Genomic DNA, 12,040 nt, shown 5'->3' on the forward strand with positions numbered 1-12,040 from the left:
CTGTTCATCGTCGGCGGCTACCGCATCACCAGCCAGGAGATCTCGGCCGCGCACTGCTACAACCCGTGCCTGAACGAGTGGAGCCAGCTGGCCTCGATGAACCAGAAGAGGTAACCTCTGCTCCCTGGGGTACACGCGTGTCCCTGTCTGGTGTTGAGCTAGATCCTGTTCACTCACATGGCACTGGCAGACCTCTCAGTGCTCTGAACCACCAAACAAACCCAATGAGAAAACTCCTTTCCCGCTTTCTTTTTGGTGTATTGTAACTCCAGTTAAGTGTGAAAAACGCCAATCCCTTGTTTTTAAAATTTTAAAAGTTTAATAGTAATAAAATGGTTATAAAAATAGTAATACAATTAGAGTAGTAATAATTTGGACAGATTGAATTAGGACGATGTGAGACAATAAATACAAAGAGTTATGGACGTCCGGGTACCTTTTCTGGGCAGCGCGAGCCCGAAAAAGGACACCCGTTAACAAAGGATTAACCCTTAAAAACAATAGCCTGTTGCATATTCATACACTTCATACGTGATGCATAAATTCCATTCAAATACAGGATTCTGTCTGGTCATAATCAACTTCTTCTAATCCTAACAGCGCCTTCGAGGCAGGAAGAAGTTAATTTCTTCTGATAAGAGGGCAATAAATTCTTTTTCTCTGAAAGATTTAGGTGTCCTGGGGATGCTATCTGGTGCAAATACCTCATTCCTTTCTTAAAAAAAAAAAATCCACTAACATAGTTCTTATTTTAGCTACAAAAGTTACCTTTTAATTACAAGACTACATTTTTCATATTATTAAAATGTTAATACAGCACTACTAATCAATAACTCAAAATACATATGGTAAATATCTGCGTAGAGGCATATAATACACACTTTTCACATAAGCACAAGTTTTCCTGCTCTTAGCGGGGATGTACAGGCTGTACCAGAGCTGGAGATGGCTGAAACAATTTAGTTGCAGCAGTTGTCCAGTGGTTTGTCCTTCCATAAAAATCTCAATATTTTGTAGGCCTGCATTTCAGTGAAATACCAGAAAAACGTCAGGAAGATGGTGAGAAATTTCTCACTTGTTGGGAATGTTTGGATCTAGGAATCATTCATTGTTTTGACAGTTTTTCTTTTTTACCTTTTATCCTTTTGAACCGTTTATTACACACTGATGTTTTAGTTTGCATTCAGAAACACTTGTATAATTTATACTTGAAAGAGTAATAGAGGCCTAGCCTTGAAGAGGGCCCAAAAAGAGAGGCCTTCTCCCTGGCCAAGGTTGTGGCTCCTCTACCTTAACCACACTTTGGAGTTATAAAAACAAAGGCTTTCATTCCACTGAAACAAACTAGCTTTGTTTCCAACACGAACTTCCTCTTTGTTTCCATTTTAGTAAAAGTATTTCAAATTTTATCTTTTCTCTCTGAAAAAGAAAATGTAAAGATGCCAAAATTCACTGTAGAATGGAAATCCTCTTCTCTATCCAGTGAATTGAAAGAGCATGCACAGAGACCCAAGCTATTTGCATAAATGCTTTGTATCTGGGTGGTTAAACTGCAGTCTCTATTCCTGGCTCTATTTAGCTTTTGCCACCTAAACCCTCTCAAAACAGGGATCAGACCTGAAATTAAGTCTTTCCCATTTCATCTTTTTGTCCCCCCACTTCTTGTATTGTGAGAATTGTACTAAAATAATCACCTCCCTAATCAGTCATCACAACTGATCAGAAACCATTTTTCTCAGGGTTTGTGACTCCTTGGAACGGCACTGGGAAAAGTTTCATCTGTAAAATGGATGTTTGACTTTTAAGCGCTACAAACACCTTTTCTTGCAGACCTTTCTCAGAGGCTGAGCCTGTAGCAGAGTTCCCTGAGGTGCCTGGGGAACAGAGATATTTTAGCTAGCTTCATTTGACAGCAGGACCTGTGTGAAAGTGGTTGAGAGTGCTTGGCCTCCCTAGAAAAGCAGGGTGGGGTCAGCCCGCCCAGTGTCTCCGATGGAAATTAACTCCATCACAGAAGTGCCACATTGATCAAATCACGAGGTTCTGTTTCTGTGATGTGTATAGCAAGACAGCTGTTACTATGTATGTTGACACTGCAACGTGGGTTCTTAAAAAATAACCTTTTCCAGGCCCTTTTTGCACCTTACAGTTCGTGTATTCAAACTCTAGATCAGCCTTTTTTCCTCCACACTTCCCCTTTTTTTGTTTTTGTTAGGATGTATAATCATTATACTTGAAATAAACAAACGTACTGTTTTCGATGGCATTGCCACATCAACTTAATCTTCAAACCCATCTCAGGTGACAGCAAGGTGTTCTTAGACTAGAATTTCACACTGGCCATTTACTGCAGAAAGACAGCAGGCAAATGGATATTTTTGGAATAATCTTTAGTCTTAAATTCCATGGTAGTTATTGCATGCCAAAAAGTACCCAGAATTACACCTGCAAAGTAGCAGTGAGGATGTTGTTCTCTGAGTAACTGGGGGAACTTTTTTGATGGAAACTCAGCTGACCCCTTCTCAAAACACATTTCTGATTTTACCAGCTTCACGAAGTCTCAGCTCTGCAGTTAATTATTACTTTTTCTATCTGACATAACATGTCAGCTCCCTGATGACCTGTTGGGTGCTTTGTGGCAAGGAGGGATGGCCTGTGCCCTAGGAGCCAGGAGCAGCATCGTTTTTAACATGAGGAGTTTGCATGCTGCATGACCAGTGCTGATGCCTGTCTGCCGCACATCTGTGCTGCAATTAGAGCTGCAGTTCTCTTGGCATTGTATTTTTAGTTTGTTATGCTGTAGTAAAATAAGCAGGGTGGTTGCCCAGCCTTCTGCTTAGGAATTACAGCCATGTGACTGTCTGGCAAATGAATTTATGTCAGCTGATACGATTACATCCCGTGGATGAAATTCGACATACCTTCAGGGAGGGCTCTAGTTTCCATTGAAGTTGGTTTGACTTCAGACAGTAGAGGATCTGGATTTGTCCTGCATGAATGACTGCATGTGTTGGCCTCGAAGGAAGGCTGACGAGTTATGGATGTAATTTTGCTGGTCTACTCTTCATATAAGAGCTTTCTGCCCTAAACAAACCTTTCAAGTTCTTTGGTGTTTTTATCATGAATTATTTCCATTGTTGTAATCTCCTCATGCTTAGATGAAACACTCCTAATTTACTTCTAAGTAGAAGACGAAAGCCACCTGAATTTTTAGCAGCCATTCTGGTTTGGGTCTTCACTGTTGGCTTTCTTTTTAGGTGTACAGGTCTTATTACTTTAGTTTCAAACTTTTTCACAATAGACAAGTCGTGTATAATGTTCTTGTGATGCCCCCAGGAGCTTCGGAGAGTGTTATTCCCAACTTATGCATACCCAAGGGAACTAAAATAATGTGCTCAGGCTCACCAAGGAAGCCTGTGGCTGAGCATGGAATTTCTCATCGTCTGAGTGCTAAATCCAGTGCTGATCGCAAATAGTCCACAGCAGATCAGGTTTTCTAGACCTTTTCATTCTAGATGTGTTTCTGTACTTGGAATTCTCAAGAGAGAGAATGACCTGAACTTTTTAATAGAAGCAGCTCCATGTTAGTGTTGCCCAGGTTCACTTGTGGTCTCTGGAGTCAAGAAGGTAACCAAGTGAATAGGGGACTGTGGCAGTAATGTCCTTGAATACCTTTCCAAACATTTTCTTTCTTTTTTAAGTGAACACTGTCTGGTGAAATTTGCTATTTAAAAATACTATAGGATTTCTACTCCATGTGCCAGTTATAGCTATATATTCCACTTCTATTTTCCTTCAGAACCTTCCCACTCATGGCAGGTTAATCTTCCAGGCTTGGAAGACCTATGTAAGCCCAGGCTGGAATTATGCACATGGAACATGATTTTTGTGAGCAATCTGTACCTGAACTGCTGCCACTCTGAGGACTCTTACAGGAATGTAGGAGATGATGCTTTTGGGGAATGCTGCTTGTTCAGGAGACCTTCTCATTCCTCACTTTTTACTGTTTGGTTTTTTTTTTTTTTTTAATTCACTCAAAATTCTTCTGTGCTGGAAGAAAATAGACTTCAAAATTTTTTTAAGTTAGAACCATCCATACCTTACTTACCACAAATGTATCACACATTCTAAAGCTAAATGTTTGATGCAGTGTACTCTGCAAATTCACAGAAATATAAAAAAGAAATATAAAAAAATAGAAAGAAAAGGAACTCATTGAAAATACATTAAACGCTTTGGAATTGCTCCATAAGCGTGCTTTCATTATTCCTTGTCTCTGTTGTAAGTGCTTTAACTCTAGAATAAAGAGGTCATCTGATTTTTGAGAAATTTTAAGGTTAAATTCATCATTTGGCAGGAAGAAACAATGCTGGTTACTCCAAGGCTCGTGTTCTGCAGCAGAACCTAGGCTACCTTGCAAATAAATACGTATTTAACTTGCTCTTGAAATCCTCCAGCAGTGTAGATTCCAACCTACACTGGAATCTTCCTCCCAAGCCTCTTGTTCCCATGTTTAGCCACACCTCTGATCAGAAAATCCTCCCCAGTATCTGGGCTAACTCTGTTTTTTTGTTGTACACTAAGTGAGATTGTCAGTGAACAAAAACCTTGTTTTTGTTAGCCGCTGCCCCACGGGCTGCTGCAGATACACCGAGCACAGTGCAGAGCCATGGGGGTTTTGGGGAGCTGTGGAATGTTCTTGCATGCAGAAAGCCTCTCTGCTCCAGCTCCTTTGTATTCATTGTTATATTTTCCTTCTTTTGTGCACGCAGCGCTTTGCACTTTGTTGATTGAAGAATGAATTTTGAGTGATGGTGAAACCCCACAGCTCCCACTCACTGCTGTTCCTGAGCTCCTGTTCAGTCAGTGGGGGCAGCAGAAGACAGCTCATACCTTGGCTTTTCCCAGCAAGAAGGGACCCTCTAGGCGTGGGTTTTGGAAAGTACATCTTGGTCCCGCAGGTTTAGACAAGTCACAGGTGTGAGTGGAGCTCCGTCGTGGTGGAATCTGACTGATTCGACCCCACTGTTTCCAGGCTGTAGTCCATGGAACAGTTGCTGGTTGTGGAGAGCTGGCTGCCTGCTCAGTGTTTACTTTCCTTGTTTCCAGCTGCTCCAGCACACCAAAAGAGACTAAAAATGCACTAAATATTTCCTAATGTGCACTCTCCATAAAGACACCTGCTGTTACTGGCATGGAAAGGTGAATGGCAGAAGTTTTTCATAACATACTGAGCCATTGTCTAAACTTTCATATGAAGTGTGCTGATGGATATTTGCAGCTATTTTTGAGTAAAATGAACCTTATTGTTAATGAATTCCATAAATCTGAGATACCTCCACTGAATGTCATCCATTTTAACAAGTGTTTGGAAATGGTTAAATGACTGACACAAAGGTTTGTAGCCTCCTTTTAGAATATTTAAAGCTGAAAGCTGTGCTGTCTGTATTTCAGTAGATAACTTCCCCAGTGGTTTTGCCCCTTTGTTAATTTGTGGAAATTTTTTCTTCGTCCTAATTTTTGCAATAGGTATATTGCTTTCAAAATCATAATGTTTTGCAAGTAGTTATCCTCATTTCATACCTGCTTTTGATTGCCATGTTATTCTGGATTCTCTGAAATGGAAAGCATAATTGCTATTGAGGGAATATGAACAGACTGACCTAATCGTAGATGTCAGGAGAAAAAATAAGAATAAAAAGCAACTAATTCCTTCAAAGGAGCATTTTAGTTTCCAAAGCTGTATCAGGCTGACAAGAAGAAAGTGATTCCATCTGGAAACAAATCCTTTTTCCAAATAGATTTAATAAAGGAAGTTGCAGGGCAGTCTGCAGCTAGGCAGGGTTCATTTTATCCAGACAAAACCCTGCAAAAGTACTTAGCAGTAAATTTTGAATGTTGGATTCCTGCAGGGTGGTACTCCCTTTGCTGCCCAGCAGGCCAGTGCAGGTCTGAAACACCATTTCAGTTTTACAGACATAACACGATTCCCTGTTTGGCTTTGTGCTGAGCTGGTGCACTCCAGGGACTGCCACACATCCAGTTAATTGGGATAGCAATGGTAAAATCTCAATTGGCTCAGCAGAAGAGAAGGAACAACCTTTCTAGGCAATGAGACTGTTCCTGGGGAGAGGAAAAGCTCATCATTTGTTAGACCAGCTTCCCCAGCTGGAAGGAAGAGCAGCATACAAGAGTTCTGTCTTCACATCCTCCAGGTTCTTCCTTCAGATCTGCACCTCTAATACCCATGACCATTTATTTCTGTCTGTGTTACCTTCAGGGTGTGAGATAGGAGACTTCTCCTGCTTCAGAATCAGGATGTTGTCCTTTGCCATGTGTGAATTTTGAGAGCATATTGGAACAGACTAAGAAATAAATGACCCATTTGGAGGGCATTGCTCATGGGGTGCAATGTCATTTTTGTGCAGCTAAGGGTGGAACATAATTTACAGATAGATCTTGCTTCAGAGGATGTATTCAGTAGTTTAATGCTGAATAGGCTACAGAGGATTCTCTCTTCTTTCTTTTGCTGAACAGGATTCAATGTGTTCCACTCTAAATTGCTTTTTTATTAGGGTTATTAAAGAGATTCCATAATCTTAAACAAATATGCATTCATAGGCATCCATCAAGCCTTGTTTGAAATTTCTGCAATTTTAACTGAAATTATATCTTTATTTGTGTGTCCATGTAATGCAGTTTTCTCTACCACGTTCACATTGTTAAAAGCCTGATAAGAATGACCTGTCTGCTAAGCACATGGGTTAACTGACATCTAGAGCTGAACTGAAATACAAAATAAAATATTCCTCAGTCTCATCAGCATCATCAATACCGTTCAGACTGTCACTGGTTACTGTCCTGAGTAATTGCAGTGTAGTTACAGCATTTTGGCCTGGCACAGGAGTTCAGATGCTGCAGATCCCTCAGGCGGTGGTGCAAGCTGTGAGTGGTGATGAGTTTGTCAGAGCCTGGGTAGGAAGAACTTCCCTCTGTATTTTTGCACATGGATGCACCTCATTTCAGTGCTGCAATCTGTTCTTTCAGGTCCAACTTCAAGCTCCTGGCTGTCAGTGGAAAGCTCTATGCCATTGGTGGCCAGTCCCTTTCCAATGTGGAGTGCTACAACCCGGAGAATGACTGGTGGAATTTTGTGGCGTCCATGCCAAACCCTCTTGCAGAATTCTCAGCTTGTGAATGCAAGGGCAAGATCTACGTTATTGGAGGATACACTGCACGAGGTAACAAGTTTGCTGTTAGTTCTTGTTGCTTTTTACCTGGTTGTTTCCAAGGCCCAGATAATTTTCTCCTGTTCTTCAGGAAAGCTTTTGAACTTGTGTAGAAGGCTGAGTAATGCTGATTAAAACACAAAGAAATAAATTGCTGGTAGAAAACTGTTGATGAAATAAAACAAAACAATAGCTCTATCAGAAAAGAATCAGTTTTGGTTTTTTTCGGAGCCTGTGTGGACCTGGGCTCTGTTACTTGCAAAGAACAAGCTGATGGGTACTTCAGCACCCAGCTTAGCCACTACCCCTTTTCTTAGATTTTGATCATGCAGTAGAGAGAGGTCTCAACAGATATACTTTGTTTGCTTTTTAAATACCTGGTTTAGACTGTCAGAAGGAAAAAATTCATAGAAAATATCTGCCTGCCTTAGTATTTCTCATGTATTAATAGATATTATGGTCTTTTCACTACAGTATTTCAGTGTTTCACAGACAAATTCAAGTTACGCCTTAATAATGGAATGGGACAATCAAAAGCTGAAACAAGAATCAACACTTTCAGCTTACTTAATTTCTATACCAGATTTTCTGTGGACACTGTACAGAGGGGAGGATTTGGAGTTTCATTCTCTTCTGACAATTATTTTTCTTTTATTCAACGGGCAAACAAGTTCAGTTAAAAAAGACTCCTATTTGTTCATTCCTTAAGTACATAGTGCCATTTTTTGGGAGGAAGACATTTTCTCAGAGCTTTGGAAGTCAATTTTTTAAACATGTCAAATGTTCAGTATTTACCAAGATTTCGTAAGTTTGAATTTGGCCTTTGCCCACTTCAGTTGACCACAGCAGTTTTAAGGATTTCTTTCCAAGCAGAGAATGAAATTAGAAGACAGCTCAGCTTTTACAGACAGTACTGCAAGCAAAACTAAACAGATGTTAGAACAAGCTTCTAGTGTCTGAGCAGATTTGAGCCTCTGAATAATTTTAAAGTTTATAAAAGATACACTGCCATCCCTTAAGATCCTTCTGGTAATGAAAACCCTCAAGCACATTTTGTCCAGACCATTCTGACCCAGAGCCTGGTGGCTTCTGTGAGGAAAATGTGCCTGTGTGTTTATGGAGAGCTGTGCTGTGCTGTGTGTGCTGCAGTCCCAATCCTCTGGTCACCCCCACTACAGGACCTGCTGGGGCCACTGTGCTCCCTCATGTCCAGCACTGGGACTCTGAGATGTCTGCCATGAAACACTTGTTGTGCTGAGAAGTCACATTCAAAGGGATGCATCCTGTGAGACAAGAGAACGAGGAGAAGGGGCTGAAACAGGTTAATGGGAAGTCTTGTCTCTAGAGACCAGGGTTGGGGGGTTGGCATTTTTATCTAGAGAGAGAGAAAGAAGAGGTGAGGTGCTACACAATTACAAGGAGGACCAGCTTTTCTCCTACACTCTCTGCACTCTGCAAGTTCCTTTTCTGATGCTTGTGCTGTGCTTTCATCAGGCTGCCTAGTCCTGGTGTCATGAAGAGGAAGACCAGCACATTGCTGATGCAGATCCCATTCCTTTAAAATTCCTGAACAAGGCGTGTGCAGTCAGGATTGCTGCCCTGTGTCAGGCTCCTGACTCAGTGCTTGCTGCCTGTAGGTTCAGCTGAAGGAGAGTTGCGAGTTACCTCTGGCTTCCTCTATGCTCCAGGGGATTGCTGCTGCCCTCCAAACCCCTGTCCTTTCCCAGGCCTTTTCCTAAAAGCCTTTTTCAATGGAAATCAAGCAGTAAAACAATAGGAAGTTTTGAGCAGTGGATAACTAGCATATTTAGGCTTCTGTATAAATCCAGGATCTCTCAGGACAACAAACACCTATGCTTGCTATAAATAATTTCCTGAACAAGCTCTGGAATCAGTTTTTCTGTGACGTCTTGGTAGTAGACTTATACACCAGAATTGCCACAGATACACTGATGATTTTCCTTCTGAAGTATGCCAGTGTCAGAAAGTGTTAAGACCTAAGGATATGAGAAACACCAAGGTTTATATGCTGGTTTGCTACCTTTACTACATAAAGCACATGCAACAATTAATGTTTTTTTTATTATGTTATTTTTAGTAATTTTTGGTATTTCTGTATATACTTCAGTTGTGGTAGATTTTGTGGGCTGTTTTTTAGATTGGTGTAGAGCTTTCTCCTGAGACTGCATTTTCCAAAAGATGGCAGGATCTGGAATTTCCCACTGTAAATTATAATGACACTTCTGGAATAAAGTCCTCCTTTTGAGTTTGCAGCTTTCACTTCTGAACCTAGATCCTAATAGAAGTTCCATGTCACACTGTAGTGTTCATATTTTGTATTGTGGGTTTTGGTTTGGGGTTTTTTTTTGCTGTTTCAGGGGATATAAAAGACCCAAGCTGTGGACTGAGCATGTGAGGGCCCCGTTGCAATGGACTTCTATTTCATACACCTCTTCTCAAATAGCACATTTTCCAGGGGAAGTTTACTGCTATAGATAGTCATAGAAACTTAATTGGGACTTCTCCTCCCCTTAATGAGTCAGAGAATGATAGGTTGTTTGTAGACAAAGGTCATCTATATGTAGAGCTGTAGTTTCACAGAGCACTTCCATGAAAATAATCAGAGTGCAAATGCTGGATGGAGCAGCACCTCCCTGATCATGCCACTGATGCACTTCATTCACGACAGTCCAGTTATATTTCTGGCTATTTATACCTGTGCCCTCACAGAACCTGTCAGTGTGTCCCTGTCTGCTCTTCCCCCTGGGAGCTCATCTGGAAGTCATCATGCAGGACAGACTGGTACCATGGAGGGGATTTAATAAAAGACCTGTCTAGAGTCTGCAAACCTGTTCCTGCTTGTCACTTGAGGTTGGATTTGAGCTCAGGTCTCCAGAGACTGGAACTGAATTTACCGAGTCGTGTGCGTTCTGTGATAATTTAGTGAAGCCTTGGGCACAGCCAGGGTCTTCACTGCACCATAAATCAGGGTGGCATTGTAACAGTTTTGTGGAAAAACACTATTGCAGACACATGCACACACTGAGTTATGAATTGTGGAGATAATTTCAGCTTCTTTCTGAGCCTCTGCTTGATGGCAGAGCACAGATTTCCTGGTTCTTAAATGATTTTGACAATGCGTGTTTCTCTCTTTATAAGGTGCCCTTAGGTCATCCAGACCACTTGCTGAAATGTAACCAGCTTTACAAATTTTATTCCATAAAACTGTGATTTATGGACTGAAATGTGAAGTGTCAGAGTTGAGCTTGGATGGTAAATCATCACTTGGCAGCCATTAATGAAGTGTACTCTCTTCATGATAGTTTGATTCATCTGTGACCACTTCTGGAGATGAGAATATTGCTCCATTTCCCTCTTTGTAAAAAAATATGTATCAATCAGAGACAAAATTAAAAGCATAAGCTGAAAGGTAGAGATTAGATTCTGCTAAAATCTGTGGGCTCAGACAATTTACATCATGTAATGTGCCAGAAGTAGCATCATTTTCTTCCCCTGTGCCAAGGAACAGAACGTTCAAAGTTTCTTGTCAAGGGCAAAGAGCTGCAGTTGTCAGTGATCACCATTTCTCCCCTGGCTTGCCCTGCAAATGTGTGAGCAATCTGCAGGAAAGGCTGGGACACTGTAGGAAAGAAAAACGCTCCCCCACAAGTGCGTTGTGACAGAATTTTTGATTTGAGAATGTCTCATCTCTGTTCCAGGCAGGAACATGAGCATCCTGCAGTACTGTCCCACTTCTGATTCCTGGACCAACTTGGAGCTGTGCGACGTGCACGTGCGCAAGCAGCAGATGCTGTCTGTGGAGGAGACCATCTACCTGGTGGGGGGCTGCATCCTGGACCCCGGGCCCAGCCACAGATCCAGCCCCAGCGAGGACGTGCTGACCGTGCAGTCCTACAACATCGCCACCAAAGAGTGGCTCTACCTCAACGAGAACTCATCCAAATCCGGCCTTAACTTGACTTGCACGCTCCACAACGATGGAGTCTATATCTTGAGTAGGAATATTACTCTGTCTTCCAGCTTGGAGCAGCGTCTCTTCCTGAAGTACAACATCTTCACGGACACTTGGGAGACCCTGGGGCGCTTCCCAGCCTTTGGACAGAACATTCTGATCTGTTCTATGTATTTGCCTGATGGGCGAAAAGTGTGACAGCACAAGGGTTTTCTTTTCAGTTCATTAATGGTTCTTTGATGAAATACTGCTGCCTTTGAATAATTCCATTTTAGAATGTAATCCAGCTGCATAATGCAGGCATAAAATACTGATTCTATTCTCTAAAATGGTTTCAGAATTCAGTATGAAGAGAAATGCTTCCAGAAACAGTTTTAAGATGTGGATTTGAAAATTTTACTAGTTTGGATTAAAATTTCACCAGGTATTGTTTGCAATTTCAACGTAAAATTATTATGTTGGCAACTGATACAGGAGTTCCAAAGGCAAAACTGATCAGTCTGGTTTTATTCTTTGTCTTAGTAGACAGTGTAGAACAAAACATAAACCTTTTAAAAGTGGAAACAATTTAGTAAAGTAAATAATAAGTATAATCAAAATCACAACAGGATTTATTTCTTTCAAAATACAGTTTTTACTCAAGCAAGGTTCTGTCAAATGCACACTGTTTTAGATTGCTTATACTATCTCATTTTTATCTCTTCCATGGCAGCAAGCGAGATTCTCAAAGGTGCCAGCAAATGGGGTCCCATCAAGAACTTTCTCTGAATTATTTGTAGTGCAATGCTTTGCCAGGGACTGGTAGGAATTACCTGGGGGCTACAGTCACTGATTGGAA

General features: G+C 41.2%; 1 protein-coding gene across 1 annotated transcript; it reads left to right on the plus strand.

Annotated features, from left to right (window-relative positions):
* Positions 1-3: 3 nt before the first annotated feature.
* KLHL42 (kelch like family member 42) lies at positions 4-11,804 on the plus strand (the record flags this gene model as incomplete). The annotated part of the gene is made up of 3 exons (XM_005421087.2): positions 4-110; positions 7,048-7,241; positions 10,949-11,804. Coding segments are annotated over 3 exons (753 nt in total), but the record flags the coding sequence as incomplete, so codon positions are not given.
* Positions 11,805-12,040: the final 236 nt, after the last annotated feature.

The sequence above is a fragment of the Geospiza fortis genome, unplaced genomic scaffold (assembly GCF_000277835.1).
Source record: "Geospiza fortis unplaced genomic scaffold, GeoFor_1.0 scaffold10, whole genome shotgun sequence".
NCBI lineage: Eukaryota > Metazoa > Chordata > Aves > Passeriformes > Thraupidae > Geospiza > Geospiza fortis.